Source organism: Pyrgilauda ruficollis, unplaced genomic scaffold, assembly GCF_017590135.1.
Source record: "Pyrgilauda ruficollis isolate IOZ18807 unplaced genomic scaffold, ASM1759013v1 scaffold58, whole genome shotgun sequence".
NCBI classification, from domain to species: Eukaryota; Metazoa; Chordata; class Aves; order Passeriformes; family Passeridae; genus Pyrgilauda; species Pyrgilauda ruficollis.
This window is the reverse complement of record NW_024527488.1, coordinates 271,695-297,221: the sequence shown is the minus strand read 5'-3', so window position 1 is coordinate 297,221 and position 25,527 is coordinate 271,695. Positions and strand designations below refer to the sequence as shown.

Here is a 25,527-nt window from a genome sequence, read left to right as displayed (position 1 = left end):
AGTCTTTCAGAGATCACATGCAGTAGATATCTACTCACTGGTAATGAAATAACAGTCTCTTTTCTCCTGCTGTTTGCAACTGATACAGACTAAACCCCTTTCCTTCTTTCTCTAGTGTCCCTTATATTCTTTTACACCTATATTACAAAAGCAAGCAAAATTCTTTCCAGTACAAGCCTTAGGTGGATGATACACTTTTAACTGTCCTTTCTGGGAATGTCAAAGACAGCAGTGTAATCCTTCTTACTTCAGCAATAGGAATAAACTCTTTGATAGTTTGCTGATTCCTAGATGATCTCTTAGAAAAGATAAATTGCCAACTTTCTCCACTTCCAGTCACTGACATATTTGCATATATCAAATGAGAATAAATGGAAAAATAATGATTCAAAATCAGACATCAGTGTTCTAGCATGGAAAGCAAGCAAAATATGACCTATGACAAAGTAGATCCCACATATTTATAGTGCAACTTCTGGCCAAATTCCACTGGATGACACTGACAGGCTGGTGTTTCAAATCCATATTCAGTACATCTGTGATTCATTTACTTCATCCATATGGGATTCTGAATTTTTATTATGAATTAACAACATCTTTTTCAGTAATAAATAAATAACTAGTTATAACAAAAATAATTCTAATTTGTGACAGGGTAGAAATGGAGGTGAGGAATTCTGACTCTTTGTCTATCATGTCAGTAAAATTAGTCAGTTAGACAAAAATGGCAGGACATCAGAAGGAACTAAATCCCTACTGGTATCCAGGAAGGAACTGCACTGCTGGAAGCCCTGCTCATGTAACTGAGACCTTGGGCCACCACAAAACTCAGCGTCTTTCTCTGGTTCACAGCTCCAGCTTTTCCCCCCTCTTTCCACAGCTGTTTTATGTCTGGTCTGTGCACAGCAGCCATGTTAACTAATTGGTGAGATGGAAACTGTTCTTTCCCATGAAGAAGCCAATTGAAAGAGCAAGTCTTTGAACAGGAGCAGGCTGGGTGAAACTGGAGTTCTGGCCCACGCTAAGCCAATCACCCCGCATTCCTCCTGCTATCCTGGCAGCACGAGTGTCGGGACAGAGCTGATGGCCAAGCCCCACCACAGCCTGCCCGTGCCCCTTGCCCTCTCCCTCCTCCCAAAAGTGCCTGGCAGAGCACCCTCTGACTGAGAGCAGCCCTGGCAGCTGTGGGCATGGAGGGAGAAGCACTTGCTTGGGGCCGCCCTGCTGACCCTCTGCCTACACACGCCTCTATCAGAAGGTGGCAGCTACAAAATATCAAAACCAGTTTTTCCTCTCCAAACTCCCTGCCTGTTGTTTTTTTCTCCAAACATGAGTCCATCTGCGCCTTCCCAAGCAATGGACGTGCGGTGACATCTGCGTCACTCTGAAAAAAGCATTTGTGTGTTTGCCTCTCACGGGAAGTGGGAATTGCCAAGAAATACTTGTCAAGAACCTTTGTTGTTTTTCCCTTTTTGTACGTATTATTTCTCAGCAATCTCACCAATGCAAATCGGATTTAAGCTCACAGAGTTATGGAGAATAAGGTTCTTGAAGCATCAGAACAAATATTCTTCATTCCAGAGGGTATCTATCTTCTTCATTAGATCACATCGATAACGCATATCTATACCGAGCTCTCACTGACATCACTGTACTTCCTGTGTGGCAGCAAAGTTCTCAGGGCTGCTCTTAGAGCTCATACACTCTATTAGTCACTCAGAGATATTCAGACTGACGGACACCTCTAAGGATTCCCAAGACAGCCCTGGAGACAGACACAAGGACATTTCTGTAAACTATTGTGTTACAGAAGCAGTAAATATGTTATTTTAGAAAAAGTTGAATCTGGTGGTTCAAGAAAAACAGTAACAGCTTTTAAAGCAAAATTGCCAAAGTGAAATAAAACATTCACATCATTCAGATTTGGTGCTTCCTCATAGTTTTGATGGAAATTCCACTTCAGGTGCAAATCTCCCAATGAGGGCAAAATGTCATCATCAACAAGCTTCTCCTTCATAGTACATTTCCATAAATACAGATAGACCCTAGTGAAATTAGTCACTCTAAACATACAGTACAGGGTAGACAGGAGAATTTGACCCACAAATCTGCTTCTCAGATCTAATTACTTTTGCAGTCATTAAGAGAATATGATGGTGAAAGGGACAGCAAAGTATCCAGGCACCGCTGCAGCCATTTCTGCTCCTGAGCCTGTGATGTTTCTGCTGCATTCTGCGCTTAGTGAGGTCACTGATGGGCACAAATCTGCACATCATATCCTGTCCTGATCTCAGAAAGATGAAATAATGGACCACTCCTTGCCATAAAACACATGCCTTTCACAATTCTGCCTCTTTTTCGTCACTATGATTAATTTATTTCAAGGCAGCTACTAAGTCCAAAACATTTTTCTTCAACTCTGAAAAAGATGTGGGATTTTCCTGAGGAAAACCAAACCACACAGTGACAACACTGTTGATTAAAAACACAACACCTACCATCCAATGCAGTTTATGACTATACCTTCTGTGGCAGGAGGGACATTATTTTGATAAAGAGAGTGATAGATTATGGAAAGAAATTAATATCTTTTATCCAAACCTTTCAGATGTATCCTTGAAAAACCTCCATCAGTTCTTCATTGATTTTTCTTTTTCTTTGGAGATTGCATTTGTGAGGTGCAGCTCATCCTTAACTAATAAAATTTTACTTAGGCACAAGGTAATTGTAGCATGAAGCATTCAAAGTGATGAGATGGGAATAAAAAGTTAACAAAATTTAAATATTTTGGCTTCTCAAGACCAAATTATCTTTTCAATCACATTTAAAATCTGCTTTACAATCCCCAAAATGAGAACTTCTGGCTCAACAGCCAAAAATACAGAATTATGGGAATGGAGTATAATTTCATAAATATTGTTGCTTATATGCAAAATCTTCCAGATTAGTAAGCAAAGTCACAGCTTTATCCATCAAATGAAAATTTATAAAATCATGGCTATCAGTGGCATTATGTAGCAGGTTGATATTATCTGAGACAACTATCTCGTGGAAAGAAATCATCTTTCCAAGTAATATTCTTGGGTGTTCACAAGACCTCTGTTTTACAATCATATTCCCAAAGGACTAGAAAGTTAGGGGAAGAGACAGATTTCCTCAGAGGGATTCCTGTCTCTGGGCACCAGTAGCTTTTTCTTCCAGACAGGATTACCCTGTGGGAGTTGTATGAACTTTCTTTGAAGGACACAATTTTTGCTTCAGAATAGCTCAGAGTGTTCTGAGCTGCAGGTATTTTGAAAATAAAACTAGGCTTCCATACAAGGTTAAAAGTATTCCCTGAGCCCTCTCCCACATCAGATTGCAGGAGCTGGACACTACTGTGCTATCAATACAGTCAGTATATTTTTCAGGAGCAAAATACAAACATTGAGTTAGAACACTTAATATAAGGTTGCTAAGTACTTTTACTTCCTTTCTTGGTCATGGTTCTGAGAGTGTTTGTTTAAATGAGGAGGAAAATGAATATATTCCCCAGACTTCCCTCCACTGCCAGTAAATACAGAGCTCACCATCGTCCTTTGCATAACATGTGGTAAAAGGAGAAAAATTAGATTCCCCTGTTAAAATACTCATTTTCTGTCACTACTTTGCTTTTTACTTTTCCTATAAATGGATACTTATGGCCACTTCAGTTTGTACTGACTCTTGTAGAGACTTTGAGAAACATCTTCGGTCTAAATTCTGTGCTCTCATGAGCTGGCATTAATCCTGAGCTTTCCTACCAGCCTGACAGCAATGCTGAGGAGGAACAGGGACATGGCAGTGTGCTGTGGGACTGGCCTGAGGGTGACAGCTTTTATTGGGGAGGTTTAGCCAACCACAGCAAAAGAGTGGTGTTGAGAAGAGAAGGATGGCACTCCAGCCTTCCCTTTCTGCTGGGCTGTGCAGCTGCCTGGAACAGCACATAAAAAAGCTCTTTGAAGAGCAAGCTGTGCACTGCGCTCTGTGGGTAACGATCTCAGCCCCAGCACTGACAGATCAATTCCTTTCAAAGCTCATTAAAACTCTCACATGCAAATAAAAAAAGCTTCTTTCCTTAACTTCTGGGATATATACCTTCCATGAAGGAATTTTAATGCAATGTGCACATATTTATTTCCTGCCAGATTCATGGAGATTCTCTTTACAGAGATAAAGACAACAGTATTAACTACGCATTCACTTCATATCCCTTTTGTATGAATTTCTGTGTCATCATGGTGTGTCAGACATCTGTGAACGATTCTGCCAAAGCTCTGGAAGCTGGCTAGGAACTACCAGGCACCAGGGAAAGCATCTGTGCTCAGGACAGCAGGGTGTATGAATGGTGCTCCTCTGCCTGTGGACCCCAGGCCATGCCAGCTGTTTGACAGGATGAATTGGAAGACAGATCAATGAGAGGCTCTGTGACAGAGGCCATGGCACACTCCCAAACCAGTTTTTTTCCTTTCACTCCCCTGCTTTTATGGACTGCTCATATTGCTTCAGTTATTTAACTTCTTTAATCTGATAAACATTAATAAAAAAAGCAAGCTCTCCTCCCAGCACTGAATTTTTTAATCATTTCTATAGGCAGTGAGCTTACAGTCTGTTCCTTTGCCAGGGTCAGACAGCTCAGATTACACAGCCACCTTCCTGCATTAGCACCCAGGGATTTATGGAGAAAGTTTCTATTCTGCTTTGTAGTCAGTGAAAATCAACAGGACTGGCAGCACAACCAGCTTTGTTGTAATGACCTGTTCTGAAGGGAGCATTGTTGTTGATTACTCAAATGTTTTTACCTTTAATGGTTTTCTTTAAATTGCCTCATTTCATTGTGTTGTGCTTAGCTCACTGGAGCTCACTAATCTGCTCTGCTGAGAAGTATTGGTCATATTTTTTTCATTTTTGAAATAAAAACAGATTAGGTTGAATTCAAATTACCCATTTGCCAACAAGGAAGAACGTAAATATTAAGAAAGCTTACCTCATCATTTTGAAGGCTTTTCTTCTCTATTTACAGCTCCTTTTATTTGAGCTCCATGAACATTTGTGTGGGCAAAGCTAAGTTGGCATGAACAATACACAGAGAGAATTTTAGGCCTGTAAGAGAGAGTTGCTATCTCCGAATTAGATTCTTGATTACATAAACCACATTTTGACAGCCTTAGAGTTGCCTTTTAAAGGGCAAGACATTCAGCCAGAGAACAGAAATACTCTGTACAAAGCACAAAGGCCTGGTCCATGTCCCAAGGACCTCTGCTAAGCAGTACAGGTCTGTGAGCAGAATACAGCAAGATCAAAAGGGGAGCAACAAAGCAGAAGCAGCAGCATGGTCAGATGACGGCTGTCGCTATTGACTCACGTCCGAGTGCTGCCAAAGAAGAGTTTGCTGAGGGAGATATGAAGAGGAGAGGGTATTTTGCTCTTGCACTAGAGTGTAAGGTATTTTCAAGCACTGGTGATGATAAGAGCAAGAACAAAAGGGAATATGGTGAAATGTGGTGAGAACACCAGACACACCAGAAAAGAGCTTGATTCTAAAGCTGGAAGCTGGAGGCTTGATGTGCAGAGGGACATTTCTCCAATTCCTTCCAAAAGGAACTAAAACTAGGAAGGCAAAATTAGGCAAGGTAACAAAGTTACGCTGTCTCCACACTCTTCTTGCAAGGTGTGTAAGCTTGATGTTAGCAGAGGAAAAGGAGCAAGAGAGCAGACAGGCCAGCCTGAAGCAAGAAAGCTGCTAGCTCTGGGAGCATCAGAATAGACCCATATGCATTTTTTCCTATTTGTATTTTGTGGCTGCCAGGTTTTTAAGTGAATCATATTAACACCTTCCTGGGACTGTGCAAAGCTCCAGTTGAAGCTCCAGCACCAGCAGGCTGCTGGTTCTCTGCTGCCTCGATGCTGTCCCCTCCTGAGATGGTCACTGACACCCTGACTCTTGATGAAGGCATGAAAACGGTGTCTCTTCTCAATAGAAGAAACCTTTTTTTTTTCTTTTGAGGTGTTCACAGTAGTTTGTTATATTTATCTTTCCACTAGATGTGCTCAATGCTGGCTAGTGAATTTGAAGTGTCCTGGAGTTGCAGGAACTGGTAGATAGTCAAGGACACAGATAAACACACAAACTGAAAGATATTTCAGATATTTCACCCCCATCTTTTTTTAATTACCTTGTAGTAAGAGCCTCAGAAATTATTTTATTTCATATTAATATTCATGAGCATAACTCTTCAGAAACAGCAAGAATCCTGGGGGAATTAAAAAAAAAAAAAAAAAAAAAAAAGAAAGAAGCTCTGTTTTTGAATGAGGGAGGCTGTTTGTCCATTTCAATCCAAAGCTTTCCTACTGAGATCTGAAGGGACCAAACTGTCCTAGAGCTTTGAGCTACTTGGAATGAAAAACAGCCGGAACATGCAGGGACCCCTGAAGCAAGTAAGGCCTGTTAGCAAATGGAAACAATAGCACTGTGCATGTTTCAGCTCCATGCTCAGCTGGGCTGTATCTGTGGTAAAATTTACTTTCTGCAAGTTTTTATGGCTGGAAAGCACTTGGGAGAACTTGCAGTGTTCACTTTCAATTTTACCAGCGTGTTTAAGAACAACTTGTATTTATTTCCTTTCCTTATTAGTAACTATAAACATTATAGAATTCCAGTTCCTGTTCCTTTTGTTTCTATGGATATATTTATATCCTTTTTTTGTTATACACTTTCCATTCTAAATAATTCAACTTCAAGCAAGCAATAGAATTACAAGATTACAGGAATGCCAAAATTTGTTTTACCTGGTTGTAACATTAAACTCCATGTATCAGTTAAAATGCATATTAGTCCATAGAAAATTAACATCTTTCAACCTCACTAAAATTCAAAACCACCAAGAAGATTGATTTGATTTTGTGTTGTTTTTTTTTTTCCTTTTGATGGTTTTCATTGTGTGCTCTGTATTCCCTTACCTTCCCTGAGTACTTTTAAGTAGCAAAACAAGGTCAGACTTTTATTCACACACAGAATCAAGAAATGAAGAGTCAGCCACTAGGCATTTAGAGGGAAGAGCTGTGATTTATCTCCTACAAACTAACAAAAATATTTTGCCTAAGACAGAAATGCTGGAAGGATAAATCAATCCACATCTGAAAGACAAAGAGCAGATTAAAAGAAGACATAAATGTATCAAAAGAGCTACTCTGGTCAATTGGCAATGACATGTTTAGTTTCCTTTACATTGAAAGAATCTGTGGTGGCAAATGCTTGCTGATTTACTCTGGGTTTTCAGGGCCTTACAGTAAAAGCAGAGGAAAAGATGGGATTTAGGGGGCCTGAAGTAGCTATTTTCCTGTTAATACAGAATGTAATCCTGTCAATACAAGTTTAATCAGCTGTGAGGTTTTCCTCACAAACCTGTAATTCAGCTGTCACAGAAAAAATAAATGTTGGCAGTTCTAATCAAAAGGCACAAACTGCAAATTCTGATAACACAGTATAAATTAATCTGAACTCTGTATAAATGTACTGAAGTCCAGTACTGCAATACTTCTCTGCCCATGCTTTTACCTGGTAATGTCACTATACTGAAAGTGTGTAGGCAGCATAAAATTCTCATAAAAACCAGAAACTCTTCTACATCTACTAACAAAGGAAAGCAAAATGGCAGAGAGATGCTATGTGCCCCCCACACACAAAATCCTGCTTTTCAGTCCATTTTGCACCTCTGGCACCCAGTCTCACATTGAAAGGAGGAAAACAGCAGGGAATATGTACGTGCTCAGTGCAGGATGAACTGAGGAGCCAGGCTGCAGCCTTCAAGCACTCAGCTATCCTCGCAGGCTGGCCCATGCTGTGTCATTTTTCATTTCCTCAGGGGTGCTTGTATTACTATTTGAGCCATGAGAACACCACACAAACTTGTTTCCACATAAACATTTTACTCTGGAAATAAATAAAATAAATTCAATAAGCTCAAATAAAAACTGGGTTTTTTTCAAGGTTCTAAAAAGAGACCAGGCTTAGAAGCCAGAAACCAGGAATGTCAGGAAGAACTGGTAGCTCACAAGCAGCTGGAAGAAGTTTTAGGCTCATCGAGAGCCTCCTTAATATTGTTCCATATTGGAACACTTTAGCAAAATTATGTGCTTATTTCCATCCTGCTGCCCCCATATTCCTCACTCTTTCTGGCAGCTTTCTTCTCACACAGTTTGATTCTGCCCTGCCCTAAAATCTGCAGTGAATGCCCCAAAAGTGGAATGCCACAGCAGTGAACAGGCAGGGCTGAACCAGCTATTTGTTTTTGGGGCTGAATGGCCGAGGTTCTCCTTCACCATGAACCCAGGGCAGCAGATTAGGCAGCCACCAGTGAGGTACACACTGTTTTCAGATGCTCACATTATCCATTTGGGAGCAGAGGTGCCAAATGAAGTCTGCCACCTTGTTGACACAACTCCTCCTGCCTCTCCTAGGACCAGGTATAAGCTGCCAGAAGCGAGTGTGTAACCCTTGTGGCTGTAGAAGGATAGATTAAAATCAGCTTCCTGGTGATTCAGAAGATTAAATGTAATACTAAAACCAAGTAGCTTATTTGATGTAATTTAGCTGTGATAGAAACTTCTCCTATAACCTAAGTGAAATTCCATAAACTTTCTATTTTGCTATAGCTAACTATAGTACAGTACCAGTGACAACTATTGCTGTCCTCACTGATCTAACAGAGGGACAAAAATGAATAAGAAAGCTCATAAACTATGCAAATAACATTTGGATTCCAACAAAAATGGATTTAATTCGTCCTTTGCATTGGTTTTACAGTCTCACATGAAGTACCAACTATGCTAAAGGCTGCAGAAACACATGGCCATGGAAAGCCCCTGCCTCAGAAACCTAACAGTGTGCAACCTGCCAGTGATGAAATGTAAGTAGCAATTTCAGAAATGTGGCACCAAATGTGAAAAGCTAGGTACTTATCACAATTTGGACCCAGCAGCTCTTGTAATACTCAATAATTTCCTGAGAAATACAGCTTCACCCCTTCAGGAAGGCAGGGTGATGCTGACCCCATGGTATTTGATGGGAGAATCTAAAAATCCATTTCACTGTTCTGCTCTAATAGTTTTCTTCTTTTATTTACCAGAGAGAAACCAGTTACCAAGTATCAAAAGGTTTTGAAAGCTCCAGGTGCTCACATCAGCCAAAGCTTTAAAAAAAGAGATGAGGAGGAATGAACAGGCACTGTGGAGAAAACCTCTCCATGAGACTGCTGATGATTTGGGATCAGCAATGGTACATTGTGAATACTCTCATTCAGATTCCCTTGGCCAAACAAACATCAACACCACAGATGTCTCCAAGGATAGGTATGAAAAGTGAAGGAGAACATGGAAGGATCCTGAGTATGCAATACCCCTCCAAAAAAAAATCAAATGGGATAGTCAGAAATGGACACACACTCCTGTTTAACAATCTCTTTTCAGTCTGGCTGTTCTCATATATTTTCTTCTTCTATAATTAAAATTCTATACAAACCCTTCATATTCATTTAGCAGTGCTGCAGTGAGCCTTAGTTACAAACTAATCTCTTACAAGTTTTCCTTTCACATTGTTCAGAACAGTGAAAATTATGTGGTTATACCTTTAGGTTATAATATCAATGTTATACATAAATGATCTCTATTCACTGTATTTACTTTTTTTTTTGCTCTTTCACAGAGATTAACGTTTTCCTTCAATACCAGAATATGTCTGTGCATTCCTAAAATGCCCTAAAAACAACTTTTATGTCCACTGCATAATACTTCACCAGCTCTGTGCCCCTAAAATATTCTTCATGTGATCTATTAAAGAAGAAATTTGTATATTCACTACTAAGATTCCAAAACATCAGAACTAAAATAATACCAGTTTAACAAGTATGAAACATAAACTTAAACCCTAAAAGACAAAATTAAAAGAACCAAACTAAGCAAAACATGTCTTGAAATTCCACATAAGATCCCCAAGACAGAGGAGAAGCAAGCATTGTTCCCTTATTTAATAAGGAAATTGCAGATCATTTTGCCTGACATCAACGTCAGGGAAACTGATGAAGAGGCTGGTACAGGAAGAAATCAGTGTACAATGAAAGGATGATAGTACAATTAACGCCAGTCAACACAGAAAATTAGTTTTGTCAGGAATAAAAAAACCTGCCTATTTTCCCATGAGACCATGAATTAGTTTGATAGAGTAAACTCCTGTAAGATTTCATTAGGGCTTTGGCTCACAAGTCTACAGGGTTTTTGATAAAGGCTCTGGCAATGTATACTATCAGTCTGGTCCGTACTAAATGGACCCAAATCGTCCTGAATGATCTGAACAAAAAATATAAAATTATTGACGGAAAAAGCTGCAAATTTCAAAAACTTATGGAGATATAAATAACATGAAGGTCATGCTTTTAATATAGACCAACTAAGAACATTTAGTGAGGTCTGGCCTATATTTTAATAGAGAGAGAAATCTAAGGAACAAAGAAAATCTCATTTAAAAGATAGGAAATTATTTTTGAAAAGGAGTTACTGTGAAAATAAAGGAATAGTACTAACAGGCCTAAACAGACACATTCCCAAAGCAAAGTGTAGGCAAAATTATTCTTGTTGCCCAAGGTGGATTAAACTGTGACACAGGAGCTGGTGCCACTACACCTCTCTGTGGTTTCAAAAAGGTCATTACTGGGAGAATGTCCTGAAGAAACAGCTCCAGAAACTCGGGTTTTACTGAGAGAAATTATACTCATTTGTGATGATAGGGGGGCCTTCAGAAACTCCAGTTGTTAGGTTAACATGTGAGAAGTTCAACAGAGAATTGTTGAACTGTACTCATATACAGAAACAGGAGAGTGAATGCCCAAATTGCAGTGGTATGTACTTGAAAAAAATCTCACTAATTTTTCATTTATATTGTTTGCCACTGAGTCTCCACCTCCAAACAACCACAGCCAGGAAAACAAGTCCCTTATAATTTGACTCAATATTTTCTGTAAGACTAGGTATAAACCAAATACTTCAATTCGAAATCACAATTACTAGTAAAAGTACTAGTAAGAGCAACTGCTAATTGAAAATTACTAAGTAATAGCTATGAAGCTCTCTAAAAATAAGCTAAGTATCATTGTAAATGAAGAAAGGGTTTGATATGCCATTGACAAGAGCCTGGAACAAATCTGCCCTACACATTTCCTACTTAGCCGCCATCTCGCAAGTGAAATTCTCCAAACCCTATGCATACATGATTCACCTACATTTTTACCTACCTGCATCAAACCCCACCACTGCCCACTGATCAACCCTATCACAGACCAGTGTCCTTCAGCAACCCTGCACTAAGCCAAGTACACATTGCAGGACAGGCACAGAATTCAGCCTGATAAATTGGAGAAGTAGTGCAAGTACAGGATGAAATTAAAAATGTTCAAGAGCAAGAAAATGCATTTAGGCAGAGGTAAACATACAGGCAGCACCTGTACATGTACATGGCAAGTATATAAATAAAGGGAACAGAGAATACAGAAGTCAACAATATCAGGCTGTTGCCAAGCAGGCATGAGCAAGGGTGATGGTATTAGCAGGAACAGAGCTTGCAAGGAAAATATTCCTTCCCAAAATATTCCTTCCACTTAATTGGGATTTGATCTGTGTTCAGATGGATTACTTAATCCTAGCGTGGTGAGACACTGCAGGAATAGGAGAGACAATCTAGGGAATGCCCAAAGAGAAAATGATCAGAGGGCTGGAAAGCATGATGATCAAGGAAGAACTGAAAGATGTGGCGCTACTTAGCTTAAAGGAGAGAAGGTTGGGAAAAAGGGAGAGATTTGCTAACAGCTTTCCAACTTATCCTGAGACTTCCAATAGAAATCAGAAAAAGTTAAAATTTGAGCATACTGGTAGATTTACATAACAAATGCTAATATGTTGAATTCAAATCCTAACATATTTTTCAGGAGATAAAGTTTGACAGTGTTTTCCAGACAAATATCCATGCATTACAAACAGCTTTGAGAAGCTGCTGCTTTCCTGACGTGAACAATAATTTTGCCTGGTACTTTGATTGACGCAAATGCTCAGTCACATTTAAATCAAAATAGGAGGAAGCTACTATTTTCCATGGCTTCCTGTAGGACATATGCACTAAGTTATCCCAGAGGAGAGGGCAGGTTATGCAATTGCTGAGCAGCTCTGGGGAAACATTTCCAGCAATTATTTGGAAAGGACTGAGAGAATAAACTTATAAAACATTCTCATAATTTAGTGTTTTCATCACTAAATAACTATTAGATTTTAAATGAATTGGATTTTGGTTACTATTTCACTATCCTTATGCAACGGAATGAAAGGGAAATGAAACTTGCCTCACTAGTATTAGGATCCTTCCACTGAATGTGTGTGAAAGTGCTGGCTAATAAAGAAGTGGAATAGTTTCCTCTGCCTTATTATATTCTAGCCTCACTGGCCATATAGTACAGTTCCTAAACTTGATTTAGGAGTCAAAATGGACCGTTTTCTAGATTTAAGAGATGGTAGAAAGACAGCCAATTCCCACTTCAGAGCAAAGCTAAATGCTGCTCAAATTCATCTAGTGAATAAATCAGACAAGTTAACAATGTTGACATCTGAAATGCTATTTTTTCTCTTTTAAAGGGAAATGAAATAGAATTATATTACTTTCAAATAAATTTAAATAGAGTTCTTTGAGCATAAATTATCACATAAATACTTTTCTTCTGGTTACATGCTTCCTTATTTATTCTTACTAATTATCCTGAGTTAGCAGAATTTCTAATTTGTGTTCCTTGAGCATACAGAAAACTACCCCACTTTTTTATCTCCTTACATGACAATATTTGCAAAAACTGAGATGAAAGATTTCAGCTAAATAATTTTTCCATCCACTAGTCCTGCAATAGCATGGCCTACTGACGGAAAAGCTTCCTGGCTTCAACACTGAGCTCTCAAACAGCTTCTAAACTTGAACTGGACATTTTTATTTGTGTGTCATTACTACAAGCCCTTCTCAGGTTTAGAGCTACTCCACATCAATTCTATCCTCTGAGCTCTGGAAACAAACTGGAAAGCTGGGCGAGAGCTAAGATACACGGAGCTTTTTCAGAGCACTTTGGAAGCCAAAATTATGGAAGACTTTTTCCACTTTGACCATTCATTCTTTATTATGCTTGGCCTTCATCCCCTCCTGTCACCTTAAAAATGAAAACAACATGTTCATTATTATTTGTGGAAATTCATTGGATACAGGGAAGGCATCCCTTTTCCCCCCCCATCTGCTCCGTTTTTATTTCTTTTGGGAAAGACTGTGCTATTCTTTGCTTGGGTGGCAATCCTTTGAACTGTTGCTTTGCCACTGGATTCACCACTGACCACCAGGAGGACAATCATTTGCATTGGCTTCACTGAGTCTTATCTGCAGGCTAAATATGGGCCCCAGCAGCAGCAGCTGCAGCCACAGGTCCCAGTTCCTTGTGGCCTAAGGACGGAGTACAGGGATGCTGGATGCACCTCAGCTGGCCTGGTATTTAATGTTACATGTTTACAGTGCTCCTTGGTGCAACCTCTGCTCCTGACTGGGGCGTACTGGATGTTACCACAGGATAAATGCTTATTTCTATTAGTGCTACTCCTAATTACATGAAATGAGATGCTATCTATTGCAGCTGACATAATTGCATTGACCATTACCTTGTTATTCTCCTATGAGACAGAGAGAAAATACTATTCTACTTTTTAAATACCAGTAATTAAATTATATATTTGTATTTCTCCTTTTGTAAACAAGCTCTTTCTGCCTCTTTACAAAAAAGATATTTCCATGTGTTTGGTTGTTCTTGTGTTTCCTGTCTAGATCACCTCTGATGATTCTGCAATTGCTTTTCGAGACTGGATCAGCAGTACCATGATCAATATTCCATATGAGACCATTCAGGGAATGGCATTTCAGTTACTTATAAAATCTGCATTCTATAATTGTATGTTTTACATTGCTGTTATACTCAAGCATTTTAACACAGTGTCATTTTCCAAAACATCTGCCTAGCTTAGGAGCTTTAACTGCCATGTCTACTGTAGCCTCAGAACTCTTTTTCTGAAATGGTTAATGCAGAAATCTGTGATTTACACAACATGTTTGGGTTTTTTTCCTAACATACAACTCTTTCCAGGTTTTGGCACTAAATATCTGCTTCATTTATTGCCATGTTGTCTGTTTATGCAGTTTGCTTGGTAATTCTATATTTCCCTGCTGAAAGATTTGTCTTTGCCTTGAACAGCAGCTTGACTCGTGCTGTATGTAACTGGCTTATGCTTTATCTTCACATTTGCTCTCTGGTCACCATGCACAACATTTCCCCTGACATTCCCTTCACAAGAGAGTAATATTAATGTAAATCCTCCCTTTCTGTGTGTCTCATATTACACACAAACTCTCACAGCCAAAAGATACATGTGTCCAAGTCAGTACACACAGATGTGACGCAAAGACACAGAAGATAAAACTTTTCCCTTGAGCTCATGGACAGGCCCTGAATCCCTTTGCTGTGAAGTTCCTGTAGTAGCCCCTTCTCAAGCTGCAGAACCCCACCTCTCTACATACAGGAGATATATCTCTGTATCAGAAGTCTATATGCACCTGAAAGGCAGTTAAGAGATGCAGACAATATTTCGTACAATAGCGTTCAATAGACTACACAGCAGAATAATTTGCAAGACTCTGTATGTTCCCTTCCCCTGAAACTTTCTGCTATTTATTATCTTACCTTCAAAGACACTGCACTACCACTGTGTGGTAACACAGGAAGCGATAGATATGCATTAGAGTTTGTGAAAGGTGCATTGTGAATGCAGAGTATAAATTATTATAAAAGTGTGCACGTGCACATCATAGAATGGAACTACAATATATGAAAGTGGTGCTCATTGTTAATCAGAATTGCAGTCCCAGCTGTCTAATTTTGAGAAAGTGGGAGCTGTGTGTTCAGCATCCTCAAAGCTAGGCTGTACTTAGTCTAAAAGGGACCTAACAGCTGCACTGTAGGCACGAACGACTGTAAAGCCAGGGGTTTAGTACTCGTATCCAGGCTGAGGTCTGTCAGAGATCACACAGTGACACCCGACAGCGGAGCCCTCCAAAGCGACACTCGATTTGTCAAAAAGACACTTTTTCGAAGCAGGCGGGGCCGCGGTGGAGGTGGAGCCGGCTCTGTCCGCTGCGGGAACGGCAGCCGGGCCGGAGATGCGCTGAGCTGCCGCTGGCCGGGCTTCCTGCTGCCCGCACACCTGGGAGCGGGGCGTGGGCCGGGAGCTCAGGGCACCGCAGCTGTAAAGCGGGCCGGGCCGGCAGCCGCGGCGGGAGGCGGCAGAGCGGCGGCGGGAGCATGGAGCGCTGCTCTCTCCCCGCGCCGGAGCAGGAAGCGGTGGAAGCGTGGCTGGACGATCACGGCGACTTCACCCGCTCTTACTTTGTTAGGAAAGCTACGAGGTAAGACCGGAGCGGCGGCGGATAGAGGCAGTTCCTATTTTACAGGAAAACCTCGCTCTTTTCCATTTAACTTTGCTGCCTCCAAAGAAAATAAAAAGAAGCGACTCCCACCCCACCCCCGCCGCCCCCGCTCTCGAAAAAGCAAGAACTGAAAGCACCACGCAGCAGCTCCGTCCGGCTGCCACCGAAGGGCACATGCGGCGCTTCCCCGAGGGCTCTCGCCTTCAGCCCCCGGTCCGCGGCCGCTCTGCGGCGGGGAGCGCCCGCCCGGCACTGCGAGCAGCACAGGGAAGCTGTCCCAGCCCCGGAGATCCCTGTCCTGGGCTTTTAGTTATTTATTTTGTGTTCTCCTCGGTTCAAAACAGACATGGTCAACTTCTCGTGAGTAGCGAGCAACTATGCATTTCTCCGCCCTGCGAAGTAGGTAGAAGCCTCAAAGAGCATCTGATGTCTTTGAGGAGGGCGGGTTATGTCAGCGCTCAGTCATCTCGTAACAAAGGGCTGCTCTTCAAGGGCTCCGTCACCCTGTGAGTTCATCACCTTTTTTGACATAAGGGCGGCCCCCGGAGCGACGAGGGCCACGGGTTAAACGCTGATGAGCCGAGCGCAGAGTATTCGAGACCGGAGCTCCGCCCGAGGAGGGAGGCCCAGGAACCCGTCCAGTGGGGAGAGCGCCTCCGGGACGCTGCGCCTTCCCCCGGGAGGGAGGAGGGGTGCAGCCCGGGCAGGGAGGGGATCGCCGCTCGGATGAGAGGGGTGCAGCCCGGGCAGGGCGGCGGGCAGGGAGGGATCGCTGCCCGGGGAGCGGGCGCGCTGCCGGCAGGGGGCGGCGCGGGGCCGGCGGGCGCCGCCGCTGCTCGGGGGCGGCCGCTCCGCGCTCGCCCCTTCTCGGTGCCGGTTCTTGCGAAGAACCCAATACTGAGGACCTGAAGAGCTCGTCTGGCCATTCCCCCCCTTGACTTGACATGCTGCCTTTTGGAGATAAGACGAGGTATTTGCTCACTGTTGTCACACACTTCAACAGCGGGACTTCAAGTTGATTTGGAGTAAATTCGGCTATTTTTAGAAGTGGAGTCAGGTTTCCATTTTGAATATTTTCCGATAAACAAAGCCGTGGGGATGCAGAGCCCGGGCGATTTGCAGCTCCCACGGCATATCTTAGGGGGAGCTCGGGTTAGTAAGTCCTGCGGTTGGCTCCTCGGACACGGCGTCTCCGCGGGCTCGCTGCGCTCCTCTCGGCTGCGCTCCCGCTCCCGAGCCGCTCGCACCATCTGCTCGCCGCTGCTGATTTGCTTCTTCCCCGAGTCACTTGACGGGGATGGATGCATTCTGAATGAGGTTTTGCTGCTGCTGCTCCTCTCTGCATGGGATGGGGCGGTAAGAAGAGAAATCCCCATTAATAATTGACTCGCAGAGAGCTAGAAAGCTTCAGGGGTCACCTGCTTGCTTGTGACCATCTGTCAGGCAGTCCCCTTTCTTCTGCTGCTGCTTCGTTAGGTTCATTTAACAAGGAAAAAAAGCCTTTAAAATGTCTTTTAAATGTTGAATTTATTTTTTAAGGCTGTGCATAGGTGCAGGATGCATAGATGGAAGTCGTTAATCTTGATGCTCTCCAGAACACCAGGGCATGGTGTGGCACTGAAGGGCAGCTTGTTTGCCCAGGAAATAGGGTGCTAGCAGCTTTGAGAAGTAGCATTTTCCTAGTTCAGCCTATCACGCTCCCTTTGGAAACTGGATGTAGTATTGAACAAATAGGAATGCTAATTAATAGTAACCACTGTGTCAGATTTGTTTTCCCTATGGGCAGGATGGGTTAGCTCTTTTTTTTTTTTTCTGCTCTGAGGCACAGTTTTGCATTTGTGCTGTTCTGAAATAGGCAGTACTTCAGAAAATACAATTCAGTCAAGTCTCCGTGATGGTAATGCCTCTGCAGTTAGAGAGGGGTTTGCAAAAATACTGTGGACTTTTGAGCCCTCGCTTGGCAACAATTCTGTGATGTTTCTGAAATGACGGAAACATTGCAATTGTCTCAAAGCTCTCTGCTGTCTTGCATGGAATGTTCTTTGTCCTTATTGTATAAATAGAAAACTATATATAATAAGGAATACCTCTGCTATATGTAAGTTTGTATTTAAAAAGACAAATGACAAATTACTTCACTGTATGTTGGTTCAAAGACAATAACATGTAGGGCTGAGTGGTTTGAAAGAACAGCTGTACTTTTTAAAGAGGTTTAGTGTTCCACTTGGTAGTGTTATTTAGGGCTTGAAAAGAGAAAATCCTAGCATCTAATAATGTGCTTTGTTTTAGCTGAATCTTTGCAGAACAGCAACTTTGAACAAAGATTATGCTGTTAATGTTTTGCTACTTAACATTATATTTACTCTCTCAAGTAAAGCAGGGTTCCCTGAACTAATTTCAACACTTTTCTAATAATAATTTACTGCTTCTCTTTTATTTTGTTTTGTTTCATAATATGCCAAAGTTCTCACAGGTCCTGGAAGCAATAGACCAACAAGTTAGTTAATCTGATATTTTGCGGAGCACGGAGGCATATTGAGCTACACATTGTGAGGCACAATTGCTAATGAATAAAGATAGTTACTGTATCTGTTTGTCAAATATTTCTACATAGGAATAGGAAAAGATCACCAGCTCCATCGTTTATGACTGCGTAATACAAGCTGTTTTCACTCACATTAATGAGCTTTGAATTAGAATCTAATTAAGCAATTTTATATTGTGTTGAATAGTTAATATATTTTTTCTGCAATTAATTAATTCAAACAGTGTTTTATATGGTAGTTCTGTTGGTAATTTCCAGACACAAAGAAGTTTTAATTAGGTGTGTAAACAACACTTAGAAGATGTATGCTTTGTGATTTTTTTTTTTTTTTTTTAAGTATGGGGTTAGGGTTATAATCTCTTATAACTGAGTAGTTGCCTCCTGATCCAGTTTGAATAGGGCAGTTTGATATTACTATCCGTTGTTGTGGTTTGAACAAAAATTGTATTTTCTGGCAAAGTGGCACTTTAGATGTTTCTTTCTATTCACAATTTGTTCATTAAGTGACAACTGTTGGAGTCGCTGTGCTCCCCAGTCCGTGTGCTGGCTTCTTGGAGAGAAGGGCTGCAGGTCGTCGGCTTAACAAGTGCGCACCTGTGTTCCTCTCTCCCCTCCAACGTGTTGCAGAAAATGAGCACATTCCAAGGGCTTACACCTTGTATTTTGATCTGCAATGCCTCGAGGTTGTCAGTGTCTGCAGGAAGGCCACATCCCGGCCTCCTTCCAGGCTGGGCTGGCTTTATGGATATTGTCCGATAAAACTGCGGTGATTGACTTCCACGTGAGCAGTGCGAGGCTGCAATCCTACAAGCGTGGAATCCAAGTGAATAGCTTTGAGTCCTCCCTCCTTTGAGCAGGTGAATGAACTGGGATCCCATGAGTAGGAAGGTATGGAATCAGATATTTATTACTTTATTTTGTACCAGGGAGGTGAGTGGCATGTGGAGGCAATATAAATAGCTGTTATCTGTGAGGTGCTGTTCCAGGATGATCAAAGTGCAGCACAACAAAGGGGGAAGTGTGTCACCGGCACACTCGGGGACGAGATGAATTTGGTTCACAAAGTGAGGCTGTGCAGGCTGACAAAACTTCTGGCTGGAGAGTTTGGTCAAGTGTTTCTAAATGCCTCACTCTTTTAAAGTTTAAGCTTTTTTTTCCTCAGGTCTTCTTTTTATTTTTCTCTTCTCAAAGTTTTAGAATTGCTTGTCATATTCTGGCTTCCCAGAAGCAGAAACATTTTCAAGTAAGGTGGTTCTGCTTTGTTGCTGCAGCTATGGTTGTTCTCACTAGATGCTATAAAGGCATAATCTGCTGGGTTTGGGGTCATTTATGGCTAAATTCATTAGCCTTTTTGTCTTCCTGAAGTTTTATCTTTTTATGTTCCTTTAAAAAAACAATGCATGCATTGCCACACTCTAACATCCACACTTATTTCAATCCACTATGGAATATTTCTGTACTTCTGACTTCCTGTTTGTCCCTGTTTTAAAAATATGGGAGTGATTCTTTGCACTCAGAAGCAGCAGACTGCCAAAACAGCCAAAGTAAAATTTTCCCTCTCAATTAGAGGTAACTGTATTCTTACAGGTAGAATTTTATCTGATTCCTTAAATTTATAGTGTGACGAAGACAAATTATTGACCCAAATCCTATACGCGCTTCAGTAGAAATAAGATTATTTTGTTATAAATATATCTTGGCTTATTATCAGATTTGAGAAATATTTACAAATGAATTAAGGTGGGGTTGTATTTGGAAAAATAAATTTTCTTAACAGTATGGTACTTCACAGTGCTTCACTGAGGATTCCAGAACTGGTGTTTACTGGGAAACTCTACTAAGATTCAGATACTGCATTACTTGAATATATCAATTACATTTATTACTTGGAGAAAACTCAAGCACAGTTGTTTGGGACAATTTTTTTCTTCTTCATGGCTGGTGGACAATCAATTTCTAATGTGCTGCCTGTGGTACTACATTAGTCAGTATACTTGCCTTCTAGTCTCTGTCTAGAGGACTTTTAAAAATGTCTTTCAGTCTGAGCCAGATATCTGAAGTTCAGTCTCCTAAATATTACGTGTCATATGCAATCTATGCATTGGTAATGCGTGAGTGCTTATTTTTTTTCCTAATTGAATGAAAATTCTGATTTTCAAAGATAAAGGTATTGGATGTTTTCTGCACTGAAATGTGCTGCGGCCTGTGTTTTCCTTTAAAAGGTGTTGCATACCAAAAAAACCTAATAATCTTAAAAATGTGCAGGTATGAACCATATGCACTCCTAACATGAGCTTGGTGAGTAGCCAGTGGGCTTTGAACTTCCATGATTGAAGGACCCCAGTAGCTTTCCAGTGGAGGCACAGAATCCTGTGCAGATAGTTGGAATATGCTGAAAGGGGACTGGCTTTCCCAAGTTACCCAATGTAAAACCTTTATGAGAGGGCTGCAGACCCACTGATTCTTGGGACCATTGCTTGAAACCCACAGGAAGCAGTGGTGTTAATGCAGGGGATTAGAATTTTTTCTCCCATTTACTTGGTTTTATTTGATGTTTACTGAGCTTTTCTGAGAGCTAAGTACAGGAAAAAAATCAATTTCTGTGAGATCTTGGAAAGTTTTCTTGTTGGTATAATGATGTTCATAGTTATACTGCTTACAAATAATGTATGAATATCCTTCCTTATGCCTTTCATGATAACAGCAAAGCTTTAAGATGCACCCAAAATATTTTTAACTACTGATTCAAAAAGCATTCAGGAAGCTGAGGAATGTTACTTGTATTCATCAAGTTGCAAATGTGATTGACTACTGGCATTTGCTGTTGGAAATAAAGTGAGGTGAGTGCTGGAGTATTTTGGAAACAATCTCTAAAACAGCAATTACCATAGACTGAAGAAATTGTCATTAGAGAAATGATGATAAACCACTTAATATGAATTTAGTCTCAAATTCCCCCAAAGCTCTAAACTGAACTCCTACACAGAATCTTTGTTATGGAGATGAACTAGTCAGCAGAAACTGTGAGTAGCTACAAAGAGAACGTGCTTTCTCTCAGTTCCACTCGCCCTATGCAATAAAGAAACAAATGGGTGTGCAGAATACATTAAATTAAAATACACTTGTAAGCCTTAGAGGATGGGTAGAAAATGAGATAGGGCAAACTACCCTGACAGTTAACATCCCCTTTTTGCCTCCTGTTTCAGGCTAACTATTACCATATTACAGTACTTTTGATCTTTTGATTTCCTCTGCAGGAGAATCAAGAAAGTTCGATACCTTTCTTGGATTTTTAAGTTAGAGAGGATGACGGAGGTTCTGTATTGGGTATCTGCTGAAGAATCCTCATGTGAGGAGGATATAGGCAATACATTCTTGACTTGAACTAAAATGCTACCACCTACTTTCATTTTCACCATTAGATCGTTTTGATTTTGTCATGGAAAATATAGTTAATAAAAGCACAGTATAGAAGTATTTCTTTTCCTTACTGGAAAAGAAACATACATAAATGTATATGGAATGTTTTCTCATTTATATGATTGACTTGAAGAAAACTATATTTTAAAAAGGGCATTAAATACATAAGGAGCTATTTGTAAAGTGCCAGAAAAGAAGCCCTACTCAAATAGCCCTCATGGATAACACAATGGTTATAATTTCACATTGGGTCTGGCACTGAAAATGTCACCACAAAATATATTTGCTTAGTAAAAGATATGTATTTTCCCACTTATTTGTACGTTATGTGCACTCAGCCCAACAGAGAGAGCCATCTCAGAACCTCTGTACCACTTCAGTCATACTTGAACCTCTGGTTTAGGAATTCAGGTGCAAATGAAGTAGTGACGAAGACTTATGTGAGGTCTCCAAGCAGTGTGAATTTAACTTTAAATCCATTTTTATCTGAAATTACTGGTATTGTCCTACTGTTTTCCCAACAAAACCATTCGGTACCTAGTTATTTTTAATTTTTACCTTTTTTTGGTCTTGGAGAAAGAAGCAAACATAGGGAGGAGAAATAAAGGTCAGGTTTTAGAATTTTAACTTTAATCCCTGAGGATTTATTCTGTCTTCGTTATAGTGCAACTAGAAAGTCTCTTCTGTGGAAGAAAGCTTTCTTGTAAAAAGTGAAGCTTGAAGTTAGGTTAAAGAAAACTTGAAAATAGCCAAGAATAGCCTGTCAGTGTTAGTTTTCCAATTTGAATACTTTTGCTACAAATAATAAAGCAATCTCTGCCTTCCATTTTTTTTAAAATGAGCATTCAGACAAGATTAAAATTTCATCATTGTAAAGTTATTTCAGTCTCTCATGAGCATGGTTTGAATCAAGAATTAATGTTCTAAATTAAGAACTGTATTCAAACAGAAGTCATTTGTGCCAATTGAAATGTTTAAAGCTAAATGTATGCTAATATATTTGACCGAGTTTGTGCTAAAAAACTGGCATTGTCATACTTCATATTCAGAACTGCTTGCCTACCACTGTGAGAAATGGCATCTCCACTAACTGTAGTTGGGAAGGGTTTAAGGAAAAACATCAAGTGTTTTGTCAATCTACTCTTTTAGTCAGTTTGAAAACCCTTCTTTTACAGTCAGTTTACTGTTTCCATCTAATGAGTCCTCCTTATAGAATTTATTTAAATCTTTCCATTGCTAGAAAGGAGACAAGACCACTTAGAACGTGATTGTGAAATAGGAAGTACTAGAAAGAAAATGAGAAGGCAAGTATAATATTCAAGTGGCTTTGCATTTCAAAATGCTTTGCTAAAACTTAATAGTTTTGGAGTTTTTGCTAATGCTTTAAATTATTTGTGTCAAATTATGTCAAGACGTTGAGGAGAAATTTGAAAACATCTAGTGGTTATCTTATGGAAGGCAATTGAGAAAACAGTTATAAAGTTTAGCTTGAAATATTGATTTCAGCATTGTCAGGATTAAGCAACAGGAGTTCAGACACTTGAAAGCTGGCATTTTCTAGCAGGCAAGTTTGTAATCCCTCTCTTGAAGTGTGTTACCAATAACTGCTGCTTTGAATGAAAAATTAGCAGAACAGTCCATATAGGTACTAAAACATACTGGTTTGTGAGCAATAGAGAAAACGGAATTACTTGCCGTTTCACTGAAAACTACTTATTGCTGTGTTCTCTTATAGAACTGCAAGTGTTACATTTTCTTTGTGCATGGTAAGTAGCATGCAGTTTTTACTGTTGTTGTTGCATCTCAGCGTTACCTTTGCATTCTGTTGTTTGTATGTTTTCTCCAAAGGTGCCAAGCAGTTGTGGTGAATGGTCACCTTGGTGTGTTCTTTCATAGGCAGTGTGGCTATATGTAAGCAAGACAATTGCAACCTGGCTGTTAAACCTCTTCACTGGGCTGGGTTGTTGGGAGTTTTTTTTTGAGAAGTCTGCTGTGTACTTTGAAGGTAATCACAATGAAGCAAAGATGGGTACAGTAAATTATTTAATACTCCTGGTATAGTGATTAGTATTGTGTCAGTATGGTTTGATGCATACGGCACAGGAAATAGAGCCAAGTTCTCTTCAGTTCTACATGTGCCCTCCTGCATGACGTGGCTCAAGACATGTTGCTTCCTTATGCCTGTGTTTTCTCAACCATTGATTTTTTGTTTTATTGCCTATTAATACTGAAAACTTCTTGCTCTAGGGACAGGTCTACTTTCTGTGCATCATTTAACAAATCAGGGCCAAAGTCTTAATTCCTCTGAAGCACACAAGGTCTCATGTATTGCAGTTTACTTGTATATAAGCAGTGATAGAGGGCAGGATCACACCATCTTTTTTCTTTTTTTCTTCAATGTTTTGCCTGCCAGTACATTTTTATCCCCTTCTTAGCACTATCACTTCAAAATTCCTCTCCAGTTTTGTCATCTGCTGATGAAGTCACCAGCCAAATTCAGCAGTCACTACTGTCATGTTTCATGGAGGAAAGATTGGATTTGGCTGATAGGAGTGACTAAAAAATGGCAACTTTATATTCTACTATTCCTGTTCATGAGCTCTGGGATAAATTACATCTTTTTTGAGTGAAGGTTCATATTGAAGAATCATAGTGCAGTAAAGGGTGCATCCCGGTTGTGATGCACATGGGTCCTGTAGCTCTTCAGCTCACAGTGATTGCCATGGTGGGGTAGAGGCACTGCACTGAGTTTAACTCTGTGCATGGATCACTGTGGATCAGTGTGGATCAGTATCTGTTCTTGCACTTTCTAAACTACAGCCAGGGTCTTGTCCTTAGAATCAGCTCTTGACAATGCCAATGCTTACTGATGACTGTTCATATGAACAGTCCCAAGTGTTGGTTTCTTCCTGCAGTCCTTTCAAATGACATCTTAATTGTACATGGCACTCATTGCCTCACTTGTGGCTCAGGACATGTCTGGTGTCAGATATCTGCGGAGCTAATTCTGTGCTGTGGGAGTACTTGTGTTAGTCATAATACCCTTCTTGTCATGCATTGTTAAATAGGACTGAGTGTCAACAAGCGGACGCATGTCAAGACACCAAGAGATTTTAAATAGAGTTAGAATACGTCAGCTCATGCGAAATGCTGGTTCTTCCACCCGTGTAACTGGGTGAGTAAAAGGAGCTAAATAGTTTCCTTGTTAGAAGAGGCATTTGGTAAAGGTCACTGAACACTGTTCTTTTTCCAGTTGAATTTGAATGGCTTTCCTGTTGCCCAAAGTAAAATGCTTAAAAGGCTTGAAGTTGAAAGCCATGCTTTAACCAGTTTAGTTAAGGATTATTTGTTGTTGTTAATCTAAAGAGCTTACTGAGAATCACGTACTACATTGGCAAATTATTGAACCATCACCCAAAAGAACTTAAAGGACAGGAATATGTTACTCATAATTATGCAGCTCCACATATAGTTCTGTTCAATGTTAAGTGCTTCATAAACAGTGCTGATACCCAACAAGTAGTCGGTTCTTGTTAAATGTAATTCCTTTCATGTGAAAGGCTTTACAGCTGTGTTCCACATCCCTCAATAACCTCCATAAGAAATGGAGGTTATTTTACACAGTAAAAAGGCAAGAGCGTAAAAAATCAGTGATCTCACGGCCACAGTTTAAGACCAGGTAGTAGCATTCAGAGTACATTGTTCTTATTGATTGCTATTGCTGCACCATTGAGGCCTGGGAAAATCATAACACGACAGTGCAGAATAAATAAAATTACAGGTTTCTACTGATAAATCAAATTTCTGCTGTAGTTTTTTCTTTATGCGTGAAGGGTAACGGATTCTTTCTCTGCCTTGCATCTTGTATCAGCGCATCTGCGTATGTAAATCCAGTGTAAATTGGGAGAAGGGAAAAGGATAGCTTTTTTTTATATTGTCCTTTCCTCAGGAGTAAGTAGGTAGTGAATCAGATTGCTCTGCAAATTGCAGTGGCCCAACAACA

The 25,527-nt window shown here is 40.4% G+C and overlaps 1 protein-coding gene across 10 annotated transcripts in view; it reads left to right on the top strand.

The window, feature by feature from the left end:
* Positions 1–25,527, top strand: part of PDE5A (phosphodiesterase 5A) — a 105,720-nt gene that overhangs the window by 39,991 nt on the left and 40,202 nt on the right. For 2 of the 10 annotated variants that reach the window (XM_041482268.1, XM_041482269.1), the window contains one exon: positions 8,825–8,927. In XM_041482268.1, coding sequence (XP_041338202.1) covers positions 8,845–8,927 — 83 coding nt within the window. In that variant the 5' untranslated portion in view covers positions 8,825–8,844. The other 8 variants (XM_041482267.1, XM_041482266.1, XM_041482275.1 and 5 more) reach the window with 7 other exon arrangements.